The sequence below is a fragment of the Salvelinus sp. IW2-2015 genome, linkage group LG36, assembly GCF_002910315.2.
Source record: "Salvelinus sp. IW2-2015 linkage group LG36, ASM291031v2, whole genome shotgun sequence".
Lineage (NCBI taxonomy): Eukaryota > Metazoa > Chordata > Actinopteri > Salmoniformes > Salmonidae > Salvelinus > Salvelinus sp. IW2-2015.
The window spans coordinates 10,662,723-10,681,777 of record NC_036875.1 but is presented as its reverse complement, the minus strand read 5'-3'; the positions used below and the strand labels follow the sequence as shown (position 1 = coordinate 10,681,777).

At 42.1% G+C, this 19,055-nt stretch overlaps 1 protein-coding gene across 2 annotated transcripts in view; it reads left to right on the top strand.

Annotated features, from left to right (window-relative positions):
• The first annotated feature begins 528 nt into the window (after window positions 1-528).
• cobll1b (cordon-bleu WH2 repeat protein-like 1b) overlaps window positions 529-19,055 on the top strand; it is a 35,314-nt gene continuing 16,787 nt past the window's right edge. Inside the window, exons 1-2 of one of the 2 annotated variants that reach the window (XM_023981772.2) lie at window positions 529-892; window positions 1,125-1,211. In XM_023981772.2, the coding sequence (XP_023837540.1) occupies window positions 852-892; window positions 1,125-1,211 (128 nt within the window). In that variant the 5' untranslated portion in view covers window positions 529-851. Of the gene's footprint in view, window positions 893-1,124; window positions 1,212-18,462; window positions 18,561-19,055 lie in introns of those variants that run through there. The other variant, XM_023981774.1, reaches the window with a different exon arrangement.

Sequence of the window (19,055 nt, the reverse complement as noted above, 5' to 3'; positions counted from 1 at the left end):
TTATAACATTTAGGCTATTTCAAAAGTATAAATGTAAACGCGAATTGTTCACTTCAGATGTTGAAAATACTAATGACGGCTCCTTCAATAAATTCAATTGGCTCCTTCAATAAAGTTTCACATACACTTAGTGAACAAAACATTAAGAACACCTTCTTAATATTGATGCACTTAAATATTTTGTCTTTCCCGTTCACCCTCTGAATGGCACACATACACACTCGTTTCAAGGCTTAAACGTCCTTCTTTAACCTGTCCCCTCCACTTTATCTACACTGGTTGAAGTGACATCAGTAAGTATCATAGCTTTCGCCTGGTCAGTCTTCCTTGGAAAGAGCAGGTGTTCCTAAAGTTAGCACTTAGTGTACATATTTCCAATAGCTGCTTTAAATTAATAAAAAAGCGAAACGTTTGTAGCCTATTCCTTCTGGGATGGAGCGATGAAATCAATCACCGCTGGGAGGAAAACTAGGGCAGTAAGGTATTCGACGCCCCACGAAAGGCTATTTGCACACTGAGTCGTCGTGCAAAGCATCTACAGTGCCCATAAGCTTACGTTTGGACGACGATTTTTTTTAGTTGCTCTGCATTCGACGGAGAACTTGGCATCCGTAGCATTGTGTCACAACTTTGATATGTTAACTGCTGGCTAAACGGGAAAGACTGGGTTGTGCTGGCGGCGTATTGGAACAGAGCAGTGACTGTTGTTTTGAACCAAGAGTTGGAGGTAAAAGTGGGAGTTCCAGAATTCATAAGAACGCGGAGTAGCCTAATGGATCACTGAACGAATGAAAAGTCTACGGTATATTTTGTACGGTATAAGTCATTTTTTGAATCCCTAATAAAGACTGATGAAAGTTGACAGCTGCTCGGAGGGGCAGGGCCATTCATGGTAAGAGATGTCGAGTTACAGAATGATCATAATGAAATTGTACTTTAATGTCTGTCCCGCTTTGTAAGTCTGGCAAAAGTTATCCGGAGAAACTATGACCTCATTGTTAATAGGGTTCGCCCATCCGCAGCAGGCACTCGGTCGTTTTGGGACAGCTATAGATGTAAACCTGTACATTTCTGTTGTTATTATGAAATATGAATAATTGTGTGTTTTGCTTGCCTTTCATTAGTCCGAGGGATTTAGTTAAACCTATGCAGCTAGACATGGAAGAAAATGGGTCCCAAGGAACTCCTCGACGACGACTCTCTGGCTCTAGGTACAGTATGTGGATTCATTATGGGTACTAGGATCAGAGGGTTCCTGTGTGAGAACTGTCAGCTGTCACTTTTTCTTAGCTGTAGTCTACTACATTATTGTTCACTTCAGGATAGAAATTGTCACCATTATTTGGAGGTGTTTTAAAATGCTTAGATTGATGATGACACTTAAAAATCGTGTATATTAGATCATTTATTGTGGAATTCTTGAGATGACATCAGTTGGAAAATATGGGACTTTTGTAGTCCATGCATGGTGTCTTATGTCATTCCAAACCCTTATTCAATTCAAACCTTTTACAAAGCTTCACTGGGATTCCATCCCTTCTATGCCATTATCTACCCCCCCCCCCCCCCMCACACAAAGACAATGTTGCAATACATTTTCTAGACACATGTTACAAGCAAATTGCAATTGAATGAAATGACATAATTGCATGTCTAAGACAAAGGGTTTGACTAATTTAATAGTCCACAACCAGAGGGGATAGATGTGCATCGGCTATATTGAGTAAATGTAGTCAGTAACTGAAGTAACAGTTGTTGCAGACATTTCAGTAACCTTTGAACTCCACTCATTTCCTGCCTTCTGAGTTGTTCTGAGAAATTGCCTTGACCACATGTTGGGGTCATGGGAAGCATTTTGGAGGAAAACCAGTGTGCATCTCATGTGCATTATAATCAACGTCTGGTTATTTATTTATATTCTGAAGTATTTTGGTCAATAATTGTATGGATGGATGATCTCATAGATATATCATCATATTTCAGTCTCAATATGGAAAACTCAACAACTGTGGAGAAATGGAAACTTCACATGAATTGCTATTAAACCCTCAAATTCTGCATCTCATTCCTAATTAAAATCACAATAAATCTGCAGGCCTGTGTTGCATGCCAAGGGAGTGAGCAGTGACTTTCTAAAAGCTTGCAAAGAACTTTGGAAAACTCACTCCCAAGTTTAAGAGCAAACGCCTCCGACCAACTKGAATACAGTCAGCTGACATAATCTTCAAGCAACCGGGCTTGAACCAAATATATGGGAAATTCCACACGGTCACAGATATAACACTTTTAAAGAGATCCTCGTTGACTCTTATTTATTTGACATTTAATATTAGGCAAAAGACACGTTTAGACCTCTCCTCACGGATCATTGTGTTTCACCACCAGTGGTATTTTTGGGATAGGTGCTTATCACGAACTCCACATAACCACACAGTAATCTATTGGATCAAGTGCTGTAGTTTCAACATGACCCTTTTGATATGTCGTTGTAGAATTGTGTAATTCGGTAGCAGAGCCCCTCTCTGGCTTTCTAGAGTAGCAGACTACCCAATTCAGTCTGTGGTTTGTCTGTTATTTGGAAATGAAAGCCGCTCTCCATGAGCTGTTGTTGGGGGGGGGGGGGGGGATACATGTCTGCCGGGTTTATTTGTGGCTTCTCATACTTTGAGCCACAACTGCTTCTGAAAATCCACCCCGCTTTTCAAGTGCAATGACTTGTGGAGACATCATGTGGCCATCCACGCCATGCTACATTTGTTATCCTGCTACAGACCCTTTCAAAACACATTCCCTTGTCCAAGGGTGGCAGTTTGTAGTACACACAAACATGCATAGCTCTATGAACACAGTGATATTCACTTGAGGATTTTCCAAATTAGCCTCAACTAAATAATTCCAAMGGCTTTGGCCGTTGGAAAAGTTACTTAATGTCTGCTAAAAGACAGTATCATTTTGTCACAGCAGCATCTGTTTGCAATGACATCTGGTCATTTTGAAATTCTTCGCTTGGCAACTTTGCATTTCTGAGTAGAGCTGCACATACAGTGCCTTCAGAAAGTAGTCATACCCCTTGACTTTTTCCAGATTTTGTTGTGTTACAGCCCGAATTCAATTCAATTCATTGATTAATTTGAGATATTGTGTCACTGATACCCCAAAATGTCAGCGGAATTATGTTTTTAGAAATGTTTACAAATTGATTAAAAATGAAAACCTAAAATGTCTTGAGTCGATAAGTATTCAACCCTTTTGTTATGACAAGTCTAAATATGTTCAGGAGTAAAAATGTGCTTAACAAATCACGTAATTTGCATGGACTCACTCTATTTGCAATAATAGTGTTTATTGCACATAGAGTGGGGTACAGAGATGACTACTCCATCTCTGTACCCCACACATACAATTATCTGTAAGGTCCCTCAGTCGAGCAGTGAATTTCAAGCAGAGATTCAACCACAAAGACCACGGAGGTTTTCCTATGGTTTGTTATGAAGGGCACCTATTGGCAGATGGGTAAAAGAAAGCAGACACTTAATATCCCTTTGAGCATGGTGCGGTTATTAATTTTACACTTTGGATGGTGTATCAATACACCTAGTCACTACGAAGATACAGGCGCCCTTCCTAAATCAGTTGCCGTAGCGGAAGGAAAACGCTCAGGGATTTCACCTGGAGGCCAATGGTGRTTTTAAAACAGAGTTGAGTGGTTGTGATAGGAGAAAACTGAGGATGGATCGACARCRTTGTAGTTAATCCACAATACTAACTTAAATGACAGAGTGAAAAGAATTAAGGCTGTACAAAATACAAATATTCCAGAACATGCATCCTGTTGGCAATAAGGCACCAAATGAATACTTCGAAAAATGTGGCAAAGAAATTAACTTTTTGTCCTGAATACAAAGCATTATGTTTGGGGCAAATCTGAAACAACATATCACTGAGTACCACTCTTCATATTTTCAAGAACAGTGTTGACTGCCTACTGTTATAGGTATGCTTGTCATCAACAAGGACTAAGGAGTCTTTTTTAGGATAAAAATAAATGGAATAGAGCACAGGCAAAATCCTAGAGGAAAACCTGGTTCACTCTGCTTTCCACCAGACACTGCAAGACAAATTCACCTTTCAGCAGGACAATAACCTAAAACACAAGGCCAAATATGCACTGGAGTTGCTAACCAAGACAAAATTGAAGGTTCTTGAGGAGCATAGTTACAGTTTTGACTTAAATCGGTATAAAAATCTATGGCAAGACTTAAAAATGACTGTCAAGCGATGATCAACAACCAATGTGACAGAGCATGACAATTAAAACAAATATATATTTATTGTATTGTACAAATATTGTACAATCCAGGTGTGTAAAGCTCTTAGACTTACCCAGAAAGACACAACTGTAATCGCTGCCAAAGGTGATTCTAACATGTATTGACCCAGGGGGTTGAATAGTTATCTAATCAAGATATATTAGTGTTTTTTTTCTCTCCATTAATTACAAAAGTAAATAAAACATTTCTTCCACTTTGACATGAAATAGTATTTTGTGCAGGTTGTTGACAAAAAATGACAAATCCATTTTAATCCCACTTTGTAACACAACAAAATGTGGAGAAAGTCTTGGGATGTGAATACTTTCTGAAGGCTATACAGGCCTATACAAATGTAGGATCTTGATTTGTATCACCCTGTTGCWGGAGAACTTTCCTGAAATGCAGGAAATGTCAAACTTGTATTGTAAAAACGCTTCTGACGTTTTAATTTCCATTTGGACATTTCAGAGTTGAGTTTTCCTTTTGAAAAATGTATCAGCCCCTACAAAAATGTCCATTAGTTATAATGCACATAGTAATTCACACTTCCTGTTGCTGCAGGATTATTTTCCTGTTGTAGCAAACTGCTGTAGCAAAGATCCTACATCTGTACAGGAAAGGACTCCAGAAGGAGGATGGATGGTTTATAGATTTTCCTCCATGACAGTTGAGTGTTTTATTGGTGACATTCCTCTCCCTATCCTCCCAGCTATGTGAAGCCTTTGCAGATAATGAGAGACACCTTTTTACCATGATCTCACATTGCAGGCTTCCCTCGGAGTGGAGCCGAGTGTGGAATTGGTGAAGGTATTGTGAATCCCTGCAGCTGTTTCCAGACACTTTAGCAGTCCAAGGGCACAGCTGCATTTGAATTCAGCAGCTTTATTCTCATTTAACTGCATCTAGTGAAGATATCATACGTCTAGACCCTGGCAAATGAGATCACTGTCACACATTGTAGAGGCTTAACTATTTGGACGTTTCTGTTTTAGGTCTTCTTCTGTTCTGAGTTGAAACTTTGCAGGAGTATAAATGGATTGAGTGTCTGCAAATATTTGGACAATTAATTAAGCTCACAGCCTTCAACCACTTTGAATAGTGCTACTATGTCGAGAGGGATGGGCTGAATTCTACAACAGATGATAAATATTAGGAAAATATAGCTGCAAGCTGAAATCATTGGGGTCAAAGTTACTGCCCTATAACCATATTTTGTGTTATACCGCCAGAATTGAGCATACTGGCAGCAGTACGCCCTTATAACGAGCTACTGCACACCCATGTTTTCCATGGTAGAAGTTATAGGTCTTTGAGGCTAAAGTGTTCCCTGTGAGGAGAGGAACTTGTGAAACTAATACTGCAATTTCAAATCCAAGTTTGCTATTTCAAACTACTTTGATTAGTACAACTGTGAGCTTAATAATTGTCCAAATATTTGCAGAGACCCAATCCTTTGATACTCCTGCAAAGTTTCAACTCCGAACAGAAGAAGAYCTAAAACAGAAACGTGCAAATAGTTGAGCCTCTACAAACAGAAGTGTTATAAGTCTAGACCCTGGCAAATKAGATCTTCACTGGATGCAGTTAAAGGGGAATAAAGATACTAATGGAAGGTTATGATAGCATAGACAAAAACCCTCAGAGTTCTAGCATTTGCAACATTTTCCCCTTGAAACTTTCCTGAGGGATAAAAGCCTCTCTGTTCAGCCAGGAAAAGAGTCTCCAATTGGGCCAGGAACTACTGTAGGTTACAAATGAAACACAAAACACTGTCAAAAAACTCTGAAAGCCAATAGAGGACAGCATGTGTCATTCCCTCACTAAATGCGATGAACTTATATGAAAATGAACACGTTTCTAAATAACTTTTCAATACAGAATAGTATATACTGCGTTTTGATACAGCATTTGTGCGATTATGATTTAGGCCTATACATTTGTACAATGTTGTTTATCACATTATTTACAATACTGTTTGACAGACTCAATAGAGTAGATAAAGATATCACACAGGCCTTGTTGTTTGTCGTTTCTGTGAAGAGGTCAGTGGCATTCCAACGGCCACCCACACCACTCATAGCAACGCCATTAAATGTAAAGGAGAGGCGAAATCACTGAATTTGGCCAGTAGGAAAATGAAAAACGTATTCTAACAAAAAAAAGGAATTGAGACCTTACGACAAGCTTGTGTTTGCTAAGCCCGTCAGGTCTTGGGAATACAGAGGCTCTTATGTCTTGTGGATGGGATGCTTTATGCCTCAGAGGGCTAAAACAGACAGTGGCCATCATCCAGAGAACAGGGAATAATGGGTCGTCTTTGTTGTGCAGTTGAAGCCAATGCACTGACCGTAAATACCAATGAGGGCTTATTACTGGAGTTGTACTGGGTTAGTATACAAAATCAGTCAACTATATGTTCAAATTTTGCCAAATGAATTGGTAGGCTTGGCTATTCCAGGAATTTATGTGTTCGTTTTTGATACTAGAGAGAGCACGTATTCAACACAGATCCCACGCAATAGCTCTGTGCAAATGGCGTCATAGTGCCTGGAGAATACAAATAGTCAATACTGTGAAGTCTTGGCCCGTGTTTTGTTTCTGTTGTGTACTCTTCCAACACATAACAGTTGGAAGCCACCTACCATCCACCTTCATAACAGAGCCTTTTGTGTTAAAAAGGTCAGAGAAAAATAGGACAGGGCTGAATAAAAGTATGTGAAGCAAATCTCTAGATGGCGCTATTCTTGCGCACATTATCATTTACCAGTTGTTCATTCAGTATATTGAATATGTCACAGAAGCAGACATTTCGCAGCCATTAACCTAATGGTTACAAATGTGAGAAATATGTATCTTTCATAATGAATGCTAGTGTATGGCACTGTGGCCCAAGTATCATTTATTTTTATTTTGGGATTTCCTCTGTGTCTTTTACATGGAAAACTGTAATCACAAAGCAAGATCGTAGTTAACGTTCCCATATAAAGCTCTTGGCCCTTTGACATTTTGTAAAGCTCCAGTGCATGTGATGAGCATCAGGGGAGACCGCAAAGCAACAGGCTAATGCTTCTTTGATAAACACTCCTGTATAGACAATGCAGCATTGTCTCATAAAAGAATGAATGCAGTGTGATTATATATTATAATTATGACTCAAGGGGAAAAGCGCTCTCTTCTGCATTTTTATGTAAATGTTGACCTCACAGAAAGGGCAAACTTGTTCCTCTTTTTCAGTAGCGTACACATTTTACATACACTCTTAGAAAAAAGGGTTCCAAAAGAGTTCGACTATCTCCATAGGAGACCCCTTTTTGGGTCCAGATAAAACCGTTTTTGGTTCCAGGAAGAACTCTTGGGTTCCATGTAGAACCCTCTATGAAAATGGTCCTAAATGGAACCCCAAAAGGTTATTCCATGAACAAAAAAGGGCTCTCCTATGGGGACAGGCGAAAAAAACCTTTTTAGGTTCTAGATGGCACTTTTTTTTTCTAGGAGTGTAGGCAGCTGAAGCTTATGTGTATTTGATGGGTTTACAGTGCATTCAGAATGTATTCAGACCCCTCGACTTTTCCCACATTGTAACATTAAAGCCTTATTCTAAAATTGATTTAAAATTGTGTTTTTCCCCTTATCTACGCACAATACCCCATAATGAAAAAACAAAAACAGGTTTTAAGATTTTTTTGCAAGTGTATTATTTAAAAAAAAAAAATCACATTTACATAATTATTCAGAACCTTTCGAGTCTTCTTGTATATGACCCTAAAAGCTTGGCACACCTGTATTTTGGCAGTTTCTCTCAAGCTCTGTCAGGTTGGATGGGGAGTGTTGCTGCACAGCTATTTTCAGTTCTCTCCAGAGATGTTTGATCAGGTTCAAGTCGAGGCTCTGGCTGGGCCACTCAAGGACATTCAGAGACTTGTGCCGAAGCCACCCCTGCTTTGTCTTGGCTGTATATGCTTAGTCATTGTCTTGTTAGAAGGTGAACCTGCTCTGGAACAGGTTTTCATCAAGGATCTCTCTGTACTTTTCGCCGTTCATCTTTCCCTCGATCCTGACTATTCTCCCAGTCCCTAGCGCTGAAAAACATCCCCACAGTATGATGCTGCCACCACCATGCTTTATTGTAGGGGTGGTGTCAAGTTTCCTCCAGACGTGACGCTTGGCATTCAGACCAAAGAGTTCAATCTTGGTTTCATCAGACCAGAGAATCTTGTTTCTCATGGTCTTAGTATTTCAGGAGCTTTTTGGCAAACTCCAAGCAGACTGTCATATGCCTTTTACTGACTGAGGAGTGGCTTCCGTCTGGCCACTCTACCATAACGTCCTGATTGGTGGAGTGCTGCAGAGATGGTTGTACTTCTGGAAAGTTCTCCGGAGTGACCATCGGGTTCTTGGTCACCTCTCTGACCCTTCTCCCCCGATTGCTCAGTTTGGCCGGGCGGCCAGCTCTAGGAAGAGTCTTGGCGGTTCCAAAATTCTTCCATTTTAAGAATGATGGAGGCCACTATGTTCTTGGGAACCTTCAATGCTGCAGCCATTTTTGATACCCTTTAGCTCTGACATGCACTGTCAACTGTGGGACCTTTATACAGACAGGTGTGTGCCTTTCCAAATCATGTCCCATCAATTGAGTTTACTACAGGTGGACTCCAATTAAGTTGTAGAAACATCTCAGGGATGATCAATGGAAACAGGATGCACCTGAGCTCAATTTYGAGTCTCATAGCAAATCAAATCAAAGTTTATTTGTCACGTGCGCCGAATACAACAGGTCCAATACAACAGAATACTTAGTGAAATGCTTACTTACAGGCTCTAACCAATAGTGCAAAAAAGGTGTTAGGTGAACAATAGGTAAGTAAAGAAATAAAACAACAGTAAAAAGACAGACTATATACAGTAGCGAGGCTACATACAGACACCGGTTAGTCAGGCTGATTGAGGTAGTATGTACATGTAGATATGGTTAAAGTGACTATGCATATATGATGAACAGAGAGTAGCAGTAGCGTAAAGGAGGGGGTGGTGGGTGGCGGGACACAATGCAGATAGCCCGGTTAGCCAATGTGCGGGAGCACTGGTTGGCCAGCCCAATTCAGGTAGTATGTACATGAATGTATAGTTAAAGTGACTATGCATATATGATAAACAGAGAGTAGCAGCAATGTAAAAAGGGGGGTTGGGGAGGGGGTACACAATGCAAATAGTCCGGGTAGCCATTTGATTACCTGTTTAGGAGTCTTATGGCTTGGGGGTAAAAACTGTTGAGAAGCCTTTGTCCTAGACTTGGCACTCCGGTACCGCTTGCCATGCGGTAGTAGAGAGAACAGTCTATGACTGGGGTGGTTGGGGTCTTTGACAATTTTTAGGGACTTCCTCTGACACCGCCTGGTGTAGAGTTCCTTGATGACAGGCAGCTTAGCCCCAGGGATGTACTGGGCCGTACGCACTACACTCTATAGTGCCTTGCGGTCAGAGGCCGAGCAATTGCCGTAACAGGCAGGGATACAAGCAGTCAGGACGCTCTCGATGTTGCAGCTGTAGAACCTTTTGAGGATCTCAGGACCCATGCCGAATCTTTTTAGTTTCCTGAGGGGGAATAGGCTTTGCCGTGCCCTCTTCATGACTGTCTTGGTGTGTTTGGACCATTCTAGTTTGTTGTTGATGTGGACACCAAGGAACTTGAAGCACTCAACCTGCTCCACTACAGCCCCGTCGATGAGAATGGGGGCGTGCTCGGTGCTCCTTTTCCTGTAGTCCACAATCATCTCCTTCGTCTTGGTTACGTTGAGGGATAGGTTGTTATTCTGGTACCACCCGGCCAGGTCTCTGACCTCCTCCCTATAGGCTGTCTCGTCGTTTTCGGTGATCAGGCCTAACACTGTTGTGTCGTCTGCAAACTTAATGATGGTGTTAGAGTTGTGCCTGGCCATGCAGTCGTGGGTGAACAGGGATTACAGGAGGGGACTGAGCACGCACCCCTGGGGAGCTCCAGTGTTGAGGATCAGCGTGGCAGATGTGTTGCTACCTACCCTCACCACCTGTTGGCGGCTCATCAGGAAGTCCAGGATCCAGTTGCAGAGGGTGGTGTTTAGTCCCAGGTTCCTTAGCTTAGTGATGAGCTTTGAGGGTACTATGGTGTTGAACGCTGAGCTGTAGTCAATGAATAGCATTCTCACGTAAGTGTTCATTTTGTCCAGGTGGGAAAGGGCAGTGTGGAGTGCAATAGAGATTGCATCATCTGTGGATCTGTTTGGGCGGTATGCAAATTGGAGTTGGTCTAGGGTTTCTGGGATAATGGTGTTGATGTGAGCCATTACCAACCTTTCAAAGCACTTCATGGCTACGGACGTGAGTGCTACGGGTCGGTAGTCATTCTTGGACACAGGGACTATGGTGGTCTGCTTGAAACATGTTGGTATTACAGACTCGATCAGGGACATGTTGAAAATGTCAGTGAAGACACCTGCCAGTTGGTCAGCACATGCCCGGAGCACACTTCCTGGTAATCCGTCTGGCCCCGCAGCCTTGTGTATGTTGACCTGTTTAAAGGTCTTACTCACGTCGGCTACGGAGAGCATGATCACACAGTCGTCCCGAACAGCTGATGCTCTCATGCATGCCTCAGTGTTGCTTGCCTCGAAGCGAACATAGAAGTGATTTAGCTCGCCTGGTAGGCTCGTGTCACTGGGCAGTTCGTGTCTGTTYTTCCCTTTGTAGTCTGTAATAGTTTGCAAGCCCTGCCACATAAGACGAGCGTCGGAGCCGGTGTAGTATGACTCAATCTTAGCCCTGTTTTGGCGCTTTGCCTGTTTGATGGTTCATCGCAGGGCATAGCAGGATTTCTTGTAAGCTTCCGGGTTAGAGTCCCGCACCTTGAAAGCGGCAGTTCTACCCTTTAGCTCAGTGCAAATGTTGCCTGTAATCCATGGCTTCTGGTTGGGGTATGTACGTACAGTCACTGTGGGGGGGACGTCCTCGATGCACTTATTGATAAAGCCAGTGACTGATGTAGTGTACTCCTCAATGCCATCGTAAGAATCCCGGAACATGTTCCAGTCTGTGATAGCAAAACAGTCTTGTAGTTTAGCATCTGCTTCATCTGACCTCTTTTTTATAGACCGAGTCACTGGTGCTTCCTGCTTTAATTTTTGCTTGTAAGCAGGAATCAGGAGGATAGAGATGTGGTCGGATTTACCAAATGGAGGGCGAGGGAGAGCTTTGTACGCGTCTCTGTGTGTGGAGTACAGGTGATCTAGAATTTTTTTCCCTCTGGTTGCACATTTAACATGTTGATAGAAATTTGGTAGAACTGATTTAAGTTTCCCTGCATTAAAGTCTCTGGCCACTAGGAGTGCCGCCTCTGGGTGAGTGGTTTCCTCTTTGCTTATTTGCTTATACAGCTGACTGAGTGCGGTCTTAGTGCCAACATCTGTCTGTGGTGGTAAATAAACAGCCACGAAAAGTATAGCTGAAAACTCTCTTGGCAAGTAGTGTGGCCTGCAACTTATCACAATATACTCTACTTCAGGTGAGCAAAATCTAGAGACTTCCTTAGATTTCGTGCACCAGCTGTATGCACAGACCGCCCCCCCTCGTTTTACCGGAGTGTGCTGTTCTATCTTGCCGGTGCAGCGTATATCCCACTAGCTGAATATCCATGTCGTCATTCAGCCACGATTCCGTGAAACATAGGATAGAAAGTTTTTGATGTCCCGCTGGTATATTCGTGATCGTACCTCGTCTAATTTATTGTCCAATGATTGCACGTTGGCGAGTAGTATTGACGGTAACGGCAGCTTTCCCAGTCGCCTTCTCTGGGTCCTGACCAGGCATCTTTGTCCTCTGTACCTGCGTCGCTTCCTTTTGCAAATAACGGGGATGTCGGCCCTGTGGGGTGTTTGGAGAATGTCTTGTGCGTCGTCCTTGTTGTAGAAAAAATCTCTAATCCGAGGTGAGTGATCTTTGTCCTGATATCCAGAAGCTCTTTTTTGCCATAAGATACGGTAGCAGAAACATTATGTACAAAATAAGTTACAAATAACGTGAAAAAAAAACATAATAGCACAATTGGTTGGGCGCCCATAAAACTGCTGCCATTTCTTCCGGAGCCATTTTACAGGGCCTGAATACTTATGTAAATAAGGTATTTCAAATTATTATTATTTTTTTTAACTTGCAAAGATTTCTAAACTTGTTTTCACTTTGACAATATGGGGTGTTTTCTGTAGATGGATGAGGATTAGAATTTWAAAAAATCAATTTTAGAATAACATGCTGACCAGACCGGACACGTCGCGTGCGCAAGCGTCGCAAAATAAATTTAGAAGTCCATGTTATTCAATTATTGCATCCACACTGCTCGCGCGCACCAACGAGCGTCTGTGTTGCCAAGGGCTAAAATAGAAGTCATTCCTATTTCTGACGCAGATCACGCTGCAAGTCCTGCCTCTCCCATCTCCTCATTGGTTTATAGAAGCAGGTACCCATGTGCCATCTCCTCATTGGTTATACCCACGTGGGTGATTGAAAGACAAAATGTTTTGCCGGTCGTCATGGTAAAAGTGTAAGTTAGATGCCAATCACCATATAAGTTCAAAGATGAAAAAGCCTGGAAGGAGGAGCGATACCTAGAAACGATTTGGCTAGCTAATTAACGTTAGCTAGCAAGTGCAAGCTAACTAGCTAAATTGCCATACATGTTTAAAGCTTTTCGACCTGGTCCCAAATTAATGTAATTGGTTCAGAGTTTGTTTTGATATTTTAACCTGCGTGTCGTGATCTCGTTTGGTGTAGCGGGGGCAAAATACATTTTATGCACGATAGCGCACGATAGTGCACGCGCGCAGCCGGTTTGGGTTCCGTGTAAGGCTGTAACGTAACAAAATGTGGAAAAAGAGAAGGCTTCTGAAATAATTTCTGAATGCACTGTAAATAGTTCCAGGCGCTAACTGCTCCTAATTTCAGCTCTTATCACTCCAAAAGCAACGGATTTAAACATACACTTGGACAGGAACATATTACTTGTTGTTTTCTTATCTTAATGCTTGGCAGATGTTCACCCTGTCTTTACTTGGCCAAGTTACTTGCCTATACTGAGAAAGTTCTGGTAGAAGCATATTTSACCTCTGAAATAAGGTGTGGGGAGAGAACAGGTCAGACAAGGTTGATCTCTTCTGTGACTAGCGTTGTGTAGTGTCATGGACATGGAATTCAAGGATCACCCAGAATGATCTGGAATCTCTTTGATTGACAGACTGCCTGACTGCCTGACTAACTTCCTACCAGCTGGAGTCCCAGTGGTATTAAGAAGGATATAATGTACTATAGTCTTAAATGGCACCCAGCCGTTCCTTATATAGTACACTACTTTTTGACCAGTAGTGCACTATATAGGGGAATAGGGTGCCATTTGGGATTTTCCCAATGTTACTGAAGTGAAATAAGGCGATTCATAACGGAAGGTTATAACATACTGTATATTAATGCTAAGCCACTCTGAAGTTATTAATGCCCCCTGGATACTTATCAGTTGTCTAAATAAGGGTGTGAAATGTTCCAAGCAAGTTTGAAGCCTGCATACGGACATGTTATGGGATTTTTTGTTGTTGTTTTGCCTAAAATAATAAGGTATACACATAGGAAGTGGGGAGTTCTCATAGTTTCTTTTTTTTAATCTCCTGCCACCCGCCCCACACAGCTCCTGGAGTAATGGCCTTTCCAGACCTTCTCTAAACAGCTTGTGTTTACTGTGAGCAACCTCTTACCAAATTACCAGCTGTGTCCCTGGTCCTGTGTTTTGTCTTTCCACAGGGATTTCCCTTCTCTGCAACCCAACCCCCATCTCCTGTCGCTCCGATTCCCACCCACTAATGCCTCCAACCACAAGTTGTCCCTTATCGTCTGATATGGCTTTTCTATTAAATGAAGGACAAACKCTAAAGGCAAAAGAGTATGTACAGAGGAAGTATACTAAGATCATGTGTTTCAGTAGAAATTCCTCTGTTTGTTTCACTTGGAGCATGAACTGTGTGACACTTGATCATTGTACTGTATCAAGCACCTAGTTCTGTTATTTTAAGTGAAAGAACCAGGGAATGGGACATCTATAGTACATAGTAGGGCAGAGGGTGCAGGAGAAGACTTTGACGTAGTTGAACCTATGTTGATCTCATTGTAAGATGTAGGAAATTTAGTTGAGTCCATTGTACGCTTACTACCCAAGGTCAAACTGTAGCTTCCTGCTTTTTTGTCGCATATTCAATGGGCAGACGGTGACCTCTTGCGTAGATTGTTCCATTTACAACCACTATGATTTAGCAAACAAAATACAGCACAGGACAGTTCAAACTACTTTAAGTACTGTGTAATAGACGGTAAATGGCAGCATCTCTGAGCCCTGCTTTTCGGTTAGAGTTTCAGGTCAAGTTTCAACCTGCATGTCATTCCTGACATTATCAAGTAGTATGGAACTGAAAAATGTTGATATAGATAGATTTTTTTTTTCTTCTTTTTTTTTTACAGAGGAACATTAACACCAACCTGCATATTGGTGCTGTAAATCTTCATCTATTCTTCTGAGTTTAGCTTGCCTAGTATTACCTTTCCTCATATACCTGTTGTCCAACATCTATTATGTGCTGAGTAGCTGTGTGAGTAAAGCATTGGAAAGCAGGAGGCTACTAAATCGGCCTTGGTAAGCTGCTGGGGATAGTAATAAGTAGGGTGTCCATCCACTCTGCCCAGAGTGGGTGAAAACACGCTTTGGTGATGACGTTTCACTTCCTTATGTTATGAAATACATTTTTCCATGACAATTCTGATTATTTATGGTCTGAATCGGTCGGTGGGGTCTGTTTCAAACATATCATTAACAGTATGTCCAAAAAGTTGCATTTTGTAACCTAATACATCCGACAATAAGCACCTAGCTGTGTTGACAAAGCGGTGCAGGTTTCTCGTAACAACTTTTGAGGATTTTACATTTTGTGGTCGCCGCCTTCAAAGTTGTTTCCTCGGGTTGCAAAATTAACATAACACGAGCTGAATGAAATGTAAAAGGCTTTGAAAAGAAAGGGCTTGGTGTACGCTCATTGATCTGTTAACATTTCACAGAGACGCTTGTTTTTTAACGGATTATGATAGAGACATGAGGTTTAGACCATTCGTTTTCTTAGAGGATTATCTACACAATTGAAAATTTTTACCCATTGTTACAAGCTACAAGCTTGGAACATCTGTATTTGGAGTTCCTCCCATTCTTCTCTGCAGGTCCTCTCAAGCTCTGTCAGGTTGAATGGGGAGCGTCGCTGCACAGCTGTTGTCAGGTGTCTCCAGAGATGTTTGATCGGGTTCAAGTCCGGGCCACACAAGGACATTGAGACTTGTCCCGAAACCACTCCTGCTTTGTCTTGGCTGTGTGCTTAGGGTCGTTGTCCTGTTGGAAGGTGAACCTTCGCCCCAGTATGAGGTCGTGAGTGCTCTGGAGCAGGTTTTCATCAAGGATCTCTCTGTACTTTGCTGTGTTCATCTTTCCCTCGATCCTGACTATTCTCCCAGTTCCTGGTGCTGAAAAACATCCCCACAGCATGATGCTGCCATCACCATGCTTCACTGTAGGGATGGTGCTAAGTTTCCTCCAGACATAACGCTTGGCATTCAGGCCAAAGAGTTCAATCTTGGTTTCATCAGACCAGGGAATCTTGTTTCTCATGATCTGAGAGTCCTTTAGGTGCCTTTTGGCAAACTCCAAATGGGCTGTCATGTGCCTTATTCTGAGGAGTGGCTTCCGTCTGGCCACTTTACAATAAAGCCCTGATTGGTGGAGTGTTGCAGAGATCTTTGTCCTTCTGGAAGGTTCCCCCATCTCCACATAGGAACTCAGGAGCTCTGTCAGAGTGACCATCGGGTTCTTGGTCACCTCCCTGACCAAGGCTCTTCTCCCCCGATTGCTCAGTTTGGCCGGGTGGCCAGCTCTAGGAGGAGTCTTGGTGGTTCCAAACTTCTTCCATTTAAGAATGATGGAGGCCACTGTGTTCTTGGGGACCTTCAATGCTGCAGAAATGTTTTGGTACTCTTTCCCAGATCTGTGCATTGACACAATCCTGTCCCGGAGCTCTATGGACAATTTATTCGACCTCATGGCTTTATTTTTGCTCTGACATGCACTGTCAACTATGGGATATTTTTATATTGACAGGTTTGTGCCTTTTCAAATCATGTCAATTGAATTTACCACCAGTGGACTCCAATCATGTTGTAGAAACATCTCAAGGATGATCAATGGAAACGGGATGTACCTGAGCTCAATTTCGAGTCTCATAGCAAAGGGTCTGAATATTTATGTAAAGGTATTTGTTTATTTTTATACATTTACAAAAATATGGCTGTTTCATAACAAAGTGGAAAAAGGGAAGGGGTCTGAATACTTTGYTGTTATGGTCTTGGGAGTGGATGGCCCTTACATAGGTGAGATTTCCATTGCTTAGCTGTTATGCACTGAATACAGTAGCGTAGGCCTACTGTACTTTTCAGTTTGATGCCGGCATTTGAAGTCATCCTGTATTGTGTCGCTTTAATATTTAATTTCATAAAGCTATCAAGATGTGTTATGCATTTAAGCTTATTCAAAGATGATTTCATTGAGCTGAGATTGGAACCCATGCCGACTCTGGGATATGTGTGAGTACACATCATTTATTCTGCCTACTTCTTGCCTTGAACACATAAAAATAATTGATCTAAAAAAAACTGATTTTCTCTTAACAAAAAATACATATACCCCCTACAAATAAGTACATTTATTATAATCCACATAAGAATACAGCGCTTCTCTTGTGAAGCCTGCACGTAGACTACATACAGAAGGCTACTTGAACTGGCGACCTAGTGGACCTGCAGTCTAAGATACAATGTAGGTAGCTACGGTACTGCATTGTATACAAACACCGCTTCGAGGTGCCCCCTGGCTGGGATTTCTAAATATTTCTTTAGATATTCAAATCTTCCTGCTGTAGGATTATTTTCCTACTGCGACGAAATGGGTCAAATTAAGATCCGACATCTGTAGTAACCACTACTGTAATGAACAACGTCACTTAGATCACATCATTTGACCTAGCTTCCCATGCACACTGCAACAACCTCATCTTTTCTGTTTTACGATTGATTTCTCTAATGCTATTTTACTATTTCACAGTGAAACCGATTTTAACCAAAACCAGACATGCTGGATTCATTTAAAGAAATGTTGATCAGACTTTGAAAACAATAAAGTGTATTCGAATGGAGACTTGTGGATTCATCAGATGTATAATACTAAGGTAATGCCGCTACTGTAGGTACGTTATCTTAGATTAGGCTGATTTAATCATGTCAATCTCAACGGCACTATGCAAATCAATACAAATCAGAGGCTTGAGGCAAAGTCTGTTGTCGTCTATAAGGATATGTTTATCAGAAGTCATCAGAAAGCAATCATCCAGAAGTGATTTATAAGATTAGCTTACAGGGAATCTGTTCCAAACCCTCGTCTCAGCAACTAGAGCACCCTAGAATCATCTGAGCAGGCGTGTAATCTCATTCGTTGGCAGGCTTGTTCATGGGAGTAAGATCCACACAGAGTTGCTGATGTGATTTCAGAGTGAATCACCTCGAAGAAGCAGGGTGTGGTGGTGGTCTGTGTTTGGGATAATGAATAGCAAACACATACAAAGTAACACCTGATTGAATTAAGTGTTGGAAAAGCGTCCCAGGCATGCTATTGTAGCCAGGCTCAAGAAGGCGGACAGATAGCTAGCGGACACAGTGTGGTTTGGACTGGAGGATATGAGAGGAAGTTGATAAACTCGCTGTGAATGTGATGGATAGCAGGGCTGTGTTGTTTCACCGCCCTGCCCACAGGTTCACGGCTCTAGCGCAGTGTGCAGGGAGGTAAAGTAAAGCTGATTTATCCCTTTGCTTATTACTGACGGTGGGGGAGTTCACTCACTCACTGAACTGAAGCTCCACCGATATATACCAGGCTTAAGAGATTTCTACGACCGACTGACTGAGGGGGCCCACTGTGTGAAGGGATTTAAAGTACAGGAGACTACAGATTTTCTGACGTCACAGCCTGGGCGGGGCATTAAGGTAGGCCCGGTCTCCTCTGCTCCAACAGTCATAGCATAGCGGAGTCTGTCTTTGAACGCAGTGGAGATGGCAGGTATTTAAGAGGGGAGAATTCAACACTGAGGCCAAGAGGTAAGAAGGCGTTACAGGGTAATGATTGGAGGAGAGGATCTGTTTTAGGATGAATGTGTAATGTTCAAACCTGTAGCCAGCATTTGAAAAGAAAGTACAGGTGGACTTGAGGCACTCTAGTTTTGCTCTACTTCCTAGAGCACCCTGTCTAACTTTTGTTGCGTTGTTTCTTTCCTAAGACAATGTTGAAGGGGAACATAGTGGGTATACGTGCCTTCAGTTTTAGGATTATATACACTTGTGTATTACTGCTACGATTCTTGAAAGTACATGCCTGGGTAATAACTTCAGACAGGACAATGTGGGCCATGTTGCTTGCACTGTCATACAAGAATGTTGTAAGACACGTTGGTTTGAGTAGCTAGTTTACTGGTTGTAGTTTGCTTGGATTCAATGGTTTTGTGGGAGTGTACAGTAGAGTTTCTGTTAACCCTGTATGTGTGAGGCCGTACAGTAGATTACTCAGGCAAGGCAATAAAAAAAAAGTGGTGTGGA